The 10,310-nt window shown below is 49.1% G+C and overlaps 1 protein-coding gene across 1 annotated transcript; it reads left to right on the top strand.

Annotated features, from left to right (window-relative positions):
- Window positions 1–568: 568 nt before the first annotated feature.
- OTP (orthopedia homeobox) lies at window positions 569–8,448 on the top strand. Its single transcript, XM_070411467.1, has 3 exons — window positions 569–605; window positions 1,852–2,261; window positions 7,918–8,448. The coding sequence occupies exons 1-3, from the start codon at window positions 569–571 to the stop codon at window positions 8,446–8,448; spliced, it is 978 nt and encodes a 325-aa protein (XP_070267568.1).
- Window positions 8,449–10,310: the final 1,862 nt, after the last annotated feature.

Genomic DNA, 10,310 nt, shown 5'->3' with positions numbered 1-10,310 from the left:
CGGGTCACGCGGAGGTCACGCCCTGTGCTGTCCAGAGCCTTGCTTCAGCCCCAGGAAGATTCTAGCTCTAGGAGACAGAGCTGCGCCTTTGGAGGGAGCAGGGCGGAACTAGGAGAAGGAAAGGAGTGCGTGGAGAAAATCGCTGGGAAACACTGACGAAGGTTGGGCCCGGAAGCCCAGGGCAAGGCCGAGACGGCCGCCTCTGCTTTAGCTGCTGCTCCGGGCCGGAGCCTTCGGGCTGCCACCGCCGCCGCCTCCTCCGGGCGGGCGCGGGCGGGCGGGCGGGCGGAGTGGGGGACTCTCCGGGCGCTGACATTTGCAGGCTGCCCTCCTGATTGGTCCCCTCGCCGAGCTGCTCACGGGTTCATTCAACTGTTAAGCACCTCCCCGTCTCTCTAAAGGACATTATAATGCAAGAAGCCCCCTTTTTAACCACAAACCGAATTTTCTTTCATTTAGGTGATCTATATATATCTATATAGTATAGCTTATAGCTTATATCTATTTTAAATAAGTTAAAGGCGCTAAAATTTTGGGGGGAACAGCTTTCGCCCTGGAGCGGTGCGCGATGCTCTCTCACGCCGACCTCCTGGACGCCAGACTAGGTGAGTGCGCGCCTCTCGCCTGGGCAGCCAGGAGAAGACGGGGCAGGAAATTGTCAATTTGTTTCTTATTTTACCTTAATGCGCCCTAAATGGACTAATTTCTTTAAAAGTAATTGTGCTGCATTAAAGTTTAATTTGATTTAACATCATCTTTTAAAAAAATCTATGTAATATGTAGATCCGGGAAAAGGAGTTGGGAAATGTTACTTTTTGTTTTTGTTATTTTTTTCTCCTCCCCTCTCTCCCTTATTACTATTATTATTTTTGGAAAGGCGATCCACCCCATCGTAATTTCTTTGGAGGTGTTTTTCTTTCTTTTCCCGTCCTGTCTGCTTTGATTTGGTATATCTTTCTTCTCTTTTTTCTCTCCTTTTCTCTCCCCCCACTACCATTTTCTCTTCTCCTCGTCTAAGTGTGATTGAATTTGTAAAAATCTGGATGAAGGGGAAGCCACTGCAATTGAAGCGGAATTGCTAAGTGTGCTCATTGAGAAGAGAGAAAAGCCAAATTCACTCACAGGCGCCGTGGCCTGCAAAACGTTTTCCTCGGCATTGCCCGTGGCTGAGAGGAACGCGCCTTTTATTTCTCCGGGAAGAGAAGTTGAATTCCCTAAAGTTTGATTCACTGCTAGGTCTACTGAATTTACTTGAGTTTCTTTAATGCTGTCTGGGTTTCCGGTTTGGGAATCTTTGGTGATGGATGTGACTCCATTTTCCAAACACTTTCTCTGATTTGAGGGGGAGGCGGAGCTGATTTGGGTTGATTTCAGGGGGTGGAAGGCTTTGAGACTTATTCATCTTCCGCAAGTGAGAGGGCATCGGCTTGGGGCCGGAGGTAGATTTCGTCCAGCCGCCTAAGCACATGCAGGTGGGGCAGCAACCTCGGAACGGCTTAATTTTCTTTTCCTTTCTTTTTTCCTCACGGATATGCTCTCGGGTTCCTGGGCGCCAGGGGTTCGGTTCAGGAAAGGGACGCCGAGGCGTGTTTCATTGCCGGGACTGGGAGAGAGGAGAGCACGTGCTGCCTTCGGGAGCGGATGCGGAAAGAGGGGAAAGGGCCGGGAGCTGGGATTGCAGCTGGCAGCCCCAATCCCGGGGAGCCCAGCCGAGCGTCTTAGGAGTTTTCCTCGCAGGACGACCGTGGGAGCGGAGGGAAGCGAGGATGGGGCTGCAGGAGGCTCACGCGGGGGAAAGTCCTTCCTGGCACCGCTAGGAAGGTAGTGACCGCGATCTCCTTGCCTCCTCAGGTATGAAAGATGCCGCCGAGCTTCTGGGCCACCGGGAGGCGGTGAAGTGTAGGTTGGGCGTGGGGGGCTCCGACCCCGGGGGTCATCCGGGGGACTTAGCGCCCAACACCGACCCAGTCGAGGGAGCCACTCTCCTGCCTGGGGAGGACATCACCACGGTGGGCTCCACGCCGGCCTCGCTGGCGGTGAGCGCGAAGGACCCGGACAAGCAGCCGGGGGCCCAAGGCGGCCCGAACCCCAGCCAAGCCGGCCAGCAGCAGGGCCAACAGAAGCAGAAGCGCCACCGGACGCGCTTCACCCCGGCGCAGCTCAACGAGTTGGAGAGAAGCTTCGCTAAGACGCACTACCCCGACATCTTCATGCGCGAGGAGCTGGCGCTGCGTATCGGGCTGACCGAGTCCCGAGTGCAGGTACTGCGGGCGCGGGCGCGGGCGCTGGGACGCGAGACCAGGAGCGGGCGGGAGGATTTGGGCAAAGGCAGTGGGGTCTTCCCTTCCCCTGCCGGGATCCTGGGCTTCTCTTCAGACGCCTATGCATCCCTGGGTCGAGTTAGCTCCTCGGCCCGGAAACTGGCCCCGATCGCCATCTTCCAATGGACAGGCAGGGCCTCAATCTCCCACCAGTATAACCACATCCCAGCAGAAACTCCTCAAAAGCGAAGCTGGCATTGTTCGACTGAGCCGCCTTCTTCCTCCTGAGAAGGGAACCTCCGCGTCTCCCACGCCCCGCGCCCCGCGTCTCCAGGCGGCTAAGCCGAGCGCGCACTTCCACTCCAGCTTGCGTTATTGACAAGTATTTCATTACCTCTAATGAGTTTGTATTAAGCATCTGGATAAATGGGGGAATGCAACAATTATACAGAAACATGAAAAGGGAAAAAGTAAGGTGTGGCGGCACCTTTTAAAAAAGATCCACACCTGCGTTTCACGGTGCTTTATTCTGCTGAATATCACCTTCCCGCGCTCTCGGGCAAAAATACCCCTAGTTTTGATGTTTTCAAAGAATTTGAACTTTAATGGTGCAAACAGTGCTCTAAGGGCGGCTGCAGCGATCCCCCACAGCCTCTAATACTTGGCTTACTCCTAAGGAAATGGGAAAAATTAAGGCTTTCTGTTTTGGATATCCGATCTGAAGACAGGATGTTTAGGGTGGGAAATATTGAACAGATAGTAGACAAAATCATTACTGATCCCTTGTTCTTGTCCAACTATCCTCCAAGTTGTAAGTTATATATAACAGAAAACACACCTTCAACTTTTCTGTAAATTGGTAAATAAAAGCATAAGTCTAATGAATCTCATTTCCTCCACTTTTTAAAAGAATGAAAAGCAATGTATCAAATATTTTATGGGCAAGTGTTGGAGGCGAAATTTCAAGACACACACTATACTAGTATAATCATGAGCTATCCAGGGTGCTGAAAATCTTCCCTTCCTGTCTTGGATTTGGTAGTTTCTGTCTGCTAATACTGGGCACCAACCTCAGCTCTAGATTCTTTTATAAATTAAGTTTAAATATCTCAGCTACTTTATATTTGATCTAAGAAGAGACCAGGGTGTCCATAATTACAGTGATGAATATTTCTGCCTCCATTGGGCATTTTAAAGATAGTCTAACTTAGAAAAATAGTGTGTGCTCCTGTTCTAAATAGTCAGCAAATGAATGTCATTGGGTACTTAAAGTGGTCAAATTAAAAAAGCAATATTCAGGTATAACATAGATTAATATTTTTACTCAATATAAGACTGGTTGGTTTCCTTAGTGAAAGCTGGAAGCCCTGAACCATGGGCCTTTGATATTAAGCACCAAAAGAATGTTAATTGCATTGTGCAGATAAATATTACTAAGGCTCTTTAATTTTTTTTACTTTGCACCTCCTTTTAAATATGAAGTTGAGCCCAAACTTTAAAAATCACATACCATTTCAACACTTCTATTACTGCTAATGATAACACCAGCTTGTTAGAATCTTGTAGATTCAAAATTCATAATTTACTTTTTGTCTCTCAAGAGAAAACCTATCTAATAATTTTTGTTTTAAAGAGTAAAATGCTATTGCTTAACCTAGACATACTGATAATTAGTTTAAATTAAAATAGAACTTAGAATCACAAATAAAATATAATTGGACAACTGACTTTATGAAAAAAGAAAACGAGGTCTATTAAACTTTATTAGATCTTCCAAAGGTTAATGGCAGTGAATCTTTTAATAGAAAAAGTTGTAAATGAAATAAAATACAAACTATATAATAGGAACAGTTATTTTCAAAAAGTACACAAAAGAATAATCAAGAAGAAAGAGACAAAGTACTTTAATTGTTCTAGCATAATGCTCAGCAAAGATAATAGCTTGAGGCTGCTGATAGGAACAATTTAATAGAATGGCAATTTCAATATTTTTAAAAATAATGTTCCATAGTTTAAAAAGTAATCAGATCAACATAACCTTTTTAATTAACATTTCAAAATGATTAACATTATGTAATGTAATGCAAAAATAATTTATGGAAAATGTATTTACTTCACAATTCACTCTACCATTGCTCCTTGACCAAATTTAAATTAAATAGTAATTGGTTTATGTTCTTATATGATGAGTACTTCATACTTTTCTTTATAGTTAACAGATTGCCACACATTCTTTTCAGTACGTGGGCCACTGCACTGATTAAAAATGATGGAAACATTTCATTTATTGCAATTGTATGTTTTTAAGGATGCTTTCTGGTTGTAGACTAAATGTTCCAACATACTTATTTTTTAAATCTATATCTGGTATATATCATACTTTTAAGTATTAAAGCACCTCTACTCACATAGAGGCCAATTCCATGTCTGGTATTGCTCCCCTTTTCTGGCTATTATAATAAAACCATTCCTTTTATAGCATGCCATTATTAGAAACCAATTTCAGAATTATTTATAACCTGGAATGGCTTATTAAGCAGCAATGCGAGAATCATGCAAATTACGCGATCAAATGCAATATAATAAGCATAATCATTAGTCTCTAGCACGGATTAATTAACTTTCAATATTTTATTTACATAAAAACCAAATCAGTGAAATAACTTCTGCACAGTCAGGCTTGCCTTTCAATATTTTATAGGAACAAAAATAATGTGCTGTAATTCCATTGACCGTGTCTCCCAGAATGGCCCTGTCACCTGCCACATCTTAATAGGGGGACAAGCTAAGAGTATTTTCTAGTTTTCTAATGGAATGAGAAATTGCATTTTCTTCCTCTCCCAGCACTATTAAAGCGTAATGAATTCGGCCCAGAGTTCACGGCTGGCTGATCGAAATGAACCTGAGATCTAGGCTTTAATACAGCTCCCCAGATTTCCTCCCAAATCTTCACATTAATCATTTGCTGGATTCCAATGAGATCTTCATAAAGCATTTGCTTGGAAGGGGGAAAAAGTAATATTCTCTTCTTCTCCCTCTCTTTCTCTATTTCTGAGCCATTTATAAGTGGGGAATTAAACGGACTATATATTTTAAAATACATTTACAGTATGTCTATATTACTGTAACAGCAGATATCACAAAAGTGGATTTTTAAATTCCAACCTCCATTAGATTCTCACTGTTGTATTAAGCATTTTCTGAGAAGAGCTGCATTTCAAACTGAGTACAAAGTTGGCCCGTGGCTTTGGTTAATATATTTCCTGGAGTTGTCATCTGTGCATTCTCAAAATCTCCCTTAGGTTTTGCCTGCATTTTAATCCGTCATGCTCTAGTTTTCAAGTGGAAACATTCACATTTTAAAAACATATGCATCATAGCTTGGAACGGAGGTGCTCAGACCCCATGAAGACTTTTTCCCCCAACCCCAGTAAGCCATGAAACATAAAAAATTTTGTAGCCATCATTTGACTACTAACCCTCAAACATAACTGAGCACTATTTTTCCAATATTCCTACAATATTTAGTTTTTTAACAACTGTTCTTTTCCTCCCGTGCCTGAGATTCAGAAACCTTACTGGTGGGTGTATTTTCTACTGAAATTCTACCGGGCAAGCCTTCCCCCTTCTTTCTTCTGTTTCTCTCCCCTCTGCCCCACAGAAGTCCACCACCTTCCTCCTCTGCTGTTCATCCCAAACATTCAAGCATTTCTGGGTTCACTGAAACTTGCAAGGTGTTAGAAACAGGCAATTAATTTGTAGATATCTATCAAAATATATCCGGGTGATTTGAGGGACCCTTTCGACAGACACGGTCTCTGTCTAGAGCCCCATCGGTTTACCTTCCCCAACCCCACCTTGGATGGGTAGTACAAGGCGACCTGTGACCGCAGGTCTCCTCGCTGTGCTTTCCTTGGCTCCTGCGGGTTACCCTCCACAGAGGGCCTCTAATAGCTCCATCCACCACGGGCTGCATTGATCCCAGCCGCCACCCTGGCCCTGCTGCCTCATTAATCCGCTGTGCCACCAGCTCAAGGGGCTTTAGCAGGAAAGGGATGGAGGTCTTTACCCAATCTGGACACTGGTGTAAACAGAAACATGGGAAATGGGGAAGAAAGCAGAGAAATATAAAATGGTGGGCGATGGCCCGATATAGTAGAACAGGCCATGGCCAGCCCAAAGGTGGGCAGAATTCTGGACTGCAAAATGCGGTCGACGCTGATGAGCAGAGAGTGCATAGCTGGCTTACCAAGAAGGGGTCAGGTACTTCCAGACTCATGATACTATAGCTTTCAGAATAAACACTAAAGAGCGTGGGTTAACTGAAGAATAACCTTTTGGCCACAAATATGGTGGTCAAATTGCACTGGCCAAATTCTAAGATGAAACTCAATCAGTATTTGAGCTGTGTCCCCTACCATTTATATGTATGCACAGTAAACCTTCAACTGACTAGATATTAAACTGAAAGCCTGCCAAGTAAGCATGCTGGCTAATTTTTTTTTTTAAAAGATCAAATTAAAATATGGATGATGAGAGGTTTTCTTGATCAGGCAGTTTACTTTCAGGAAGAACGTTTCCCTTCCCTGCGGTAGTGATATAACATCTATAGGTTAATTTGTCTGGCAAGGCCTGAAATTCCAGGGTCATTGTTAAGAAAGAACACACAGGACGCTTATTTCCATTTGCAGTTTATTTTATCAAGCACATCTCATTTAAAAAGACATTTGGGTTTGTCTAGCAAAATTAAACTTGACTCATAACTAGTGTGAGCTTTAAACTGACCTTTAATTTATAGCAGTCAGAAGATTTCTTCTGGTTTAAAGGTGAAAGGGGAAGGGAGTTGAGGATATTGGAAGCCTTGTTGTTTGGGATCCTCAGTAAGTTCCCGAAAAGAACAAACTTGAAGGCCCTGGGGCCCAGGGCTCTGGCAGCAGGACGCTGCACACCTGCACAGAGCAGATAAAGGTGGGTTTGCAGGGGTTTGTGAATGAGGCAGAGACTTGTGTCAGTAGTGCTGTTTGCTATGAATCAGAAAGTCATGGTGGCGACCCAAACAACGCTGTGGCTCAGTAGCGCTTGCTTTCCCACACGAATCACTGCTCTGTCATCCGTGGCGTCAGGGGTTTTCCTTTGTCTTTCGATTTTGAAACCAGCTATGTCATGCACTGCCCTTCATCAATTTCCAAATTTCCAGCGTTTCTGAAAATTCTATACCCCAATCAGTGTTATAAGGCACGCTATTAAGCCACATGGGTACACATGTTTATCTTCATTTGTACACCTGTGGATCCAGCCTTGACACATGTCTGCCTGCAGACCTGTGCATCTAAGCCGTGCACCGAATGCGCCCGCAGGCAGGGGCGTGGTGAACACTGAGCATGGGGGTAAGTTTGCACTCCGTGCAAGCGCCTCAGGGCACGATCACTTAGGAAGGGAGCGGGCCCTTGGTGGGTGCAAGGGGCGCCGGATGACTGGCGCTGTTGGAGAACCAGGGTCTCTGGCTGGATGTGGGGGCGTGTCGGACCTATGGCACTAGTTCGGCCTGAGTTGAGTGGGTGTATCTGACCGAGTTTCTCGGACTCAAGCCCCCGCCCTCGAGGCCGCGCCCGCTCCCTAACAGTGCCCTGTCTGTCTCCCTCCCTGCCCGCTCCAGGTCTGGTTCCAGAACCGGCGCGCGAAGTGGAAGAAGCGCAAGAAGACCACCAATGTGTTCCGCGCGCCCGGCACGCTGCTGCCCACGCCAGGCCTGCCTCAGTTTCCATCCGCCGCCGCCGCCGCCGCCGCCGCCATGGGCGACAGCCTGTGCTCTTTCCACGCCAACGACACCCGCTGGGCGGCGGCCGCCATGCCCGGGGTGTCGCAGCTGCCGCTGCCGCCGGCGCTGGGCAGGCAGCAAGCCATGGCGCAGTCGCTGTCCCAGTGCAGCCTGGCGGCGGGGCCGCCGCCCAACTCCATGGGCCTGTCCAACAGCCTGGCGGGCTCCAACGGCGCGGGGCTGCAGTCGCACCTCTACCAGCCCGCCTTCCCCGGCATGGTGCCCGCCTCCCTCCCCGGCCCCAGCAACGTCTCCGGCTCCCCCCAGCTCTGCAGCTCCCCGGACAGCAGCGATGTGTGGCGGGGCACGAGCATCGCCTCCCTCCGCCGCAAGGCGCTAGAGCACACAGTCTCCATGAGCTTCACCTAATGCAGCCGCCCCCGGCCCACGCCGCCCCGAGGGCCGCCCCGAGGCCCGCTCCCCCCGAGCGCGCACCCGGGGCCCCGCCCACTGCCCCGGACCCTGCCGCGCGCCCCGCCCCGCCCCGCCCCGCCCCGCCCCGGCCCGTTTAGTCCTCTCCTCTCCACTTGCTCGGGCTCGCCTCGAGCCCCAGCACACGAGGCCCCCCTCCGCCTGATTTCGATCGCCCAAGTCCCCCTCCCCCGCCACCGGCCCACTGTACCACCCGGTGACCCTCCTCCACCCCATCTCCAGCGCCCACCCCACCCTTTCCCGCGACACAGGCCGCCCCGCTGCTCGCGCTTGTCGTGCTCGCGCCCTCCTCCCGGCCTTGGGCTCGCGGCATTCCCACCCGCACCTGCAACACGACGCCCACGCCCCTCCCCGCCGCCCTCCCGGCCCGTCCTTCCCCACGCCACGTGTCCCTCCTCCCGCGCCCCGCAAACGCATCTTTCCCGCCATTTTACTGACCAGGGAGTCGACTCAGGATCTGAAATCAGACACCAATGGACTGGTTTGTGGGCAGGAACATACACACGAGCGCTCGCGCTCACTCTGCAACACCACACACACACACGCACACACATGCACACACACATACACAGTGCACCTAGGTCACACACGGACGTGTTCAAGGGACAGCACAATGTTAGGGACTTTTGTCTTAAGGGAGGGACAAGCATCTGCTACCAACCGCCTCATCCGAGGGCCCAATTGATACGATTTTATTTATCCTCGTATTCTTTCTTCAAACTCCTCTGTGTTTACTTTTCCACCACCGTACCCTTGCCTCATCCACCCAGTCACATCCATGCAACCCTCTATTGGCTTGCAAAAAAAAAAAAAAAGCTTTTATTTCCTCTTACTTTTCTTTTCTTAAGCACAACTGTGTGAGGGCATTGACGGGAAAGCGTCTCAGAGGACCATGCCAGCGGGTTGGGTGGCTGGAGCAGGCTAAGCAGTCACGGAATGGAGAGGTGATCTTACCCGTTTTGATAAGTCTGTGAGAAGTAACAAAATAAACGTGTAAGGAAAGTTTCCTTTTGTAAAAGCAAAAGCCACATCTCTGTTCTGGATCCTCTGGACCGGGGTTCACTCGCTTTTCCACGTCTCCCCGCTGCTCTGTGCCCTTGGTTTTGTGGTCGTCCTGTCGTCCCTCGTGCCCCTTGGCCACTGCCCTGGCCCCCGCCGCCGCTGGGTGCGCTCGGACACCTCCGCCCTGCAACTCTGTACAGAGAACAGTCAGCTCTTCTGCATGTGCCGGCCAAAGCCACACCGGAGAACAGACGCGCTTTCCAAGAATGAACAAACACGTGAAATAGGATGTTTTGTGTAGATAAAGCATTCTCGTTACATACTGGTCCACTTGTGATATGTTTTAACTTATTGTCTGTGCTTCTTTATGGAATTTGGTTTTCTTAATAAATGTTTGAGCTAATATAAAGCATATTGACTTTTCCGGACAAGTTTATATCGAGTTAACTGTAAATGGATAAAATAAAATCATTTTCGGTATGTGATCCGGAGAGCGACGGGTTTCGGTGTGACTTTGCGTGGGCGACGGGAAGAGGATCCGTCCCGGAGAGTCTCAGTTGGCCTTCCGGGCGGGCCCCGCGCGTCCGGGACGCGGCCACCCTTCAGCGGGCTTGGCTTCGCCTCGGGCGGCACAGCGCGCTCCGCTCGGCTCGGCGGAGGGCCCCGCGCGGCCCGCGGCCGGAAGTGAGAGGCAGCGCCGCCGGGGCCCGGCGAGCTCGAGGCCTCGCGAGGCTTCGGGCGGCCCGCGGCTTCCCAGCTGAGCGAGCGGGCCCAGGGGCGCAGCTGCAGGCGCTAAT

This window comes from Myotis yumanensis, unplaced genomic scaffold (genome assembly GCF_028538775.1).
Source record: "Myotis yumanensis isolate MYYU_CA2020_CCGP unplaced genomic scaffold, mMyoYum1.0.hap1 SCAF_4, whole genome shotgun sequence".
Taxonomy (NCBI): domain Eukaryota; kingdom Metazoa; phylum Chordata; class Mammalia; order Chiroptera; family Vespertilionidae; genus Myotis; species Myotis yumanensis.
The sequence above is the reverse complement of the archived record's forward strand: the minus strand, read 5'-3'. Positions and strand labels throughout refer to the sequence as shown.

Excerpts from the sequence above, each read along its gene's own strand:
- OTP (XM_070411467.1), top strand. The coding sequence starts at position 569 with ATGCTCTCTCACGCCGACCTCCTGGACGCCAGACTAG. Across the intron at positions 606-1,851 it reads CCTCCTGGACGCCAGACTAG|GTATGAAAGATGCCGCCGAG; the intron begins GTGAGTGCGCGC and ends TTGCCTCCTCAG. Across the intron at positions 2,262-7,917 it reads TGACCGAGTCCCGAGTGCAG|GTCTGGTTCCAGAACCGGCG; the intron begins GTACTGCGGGCG and ends TGCCCGCTCCAG.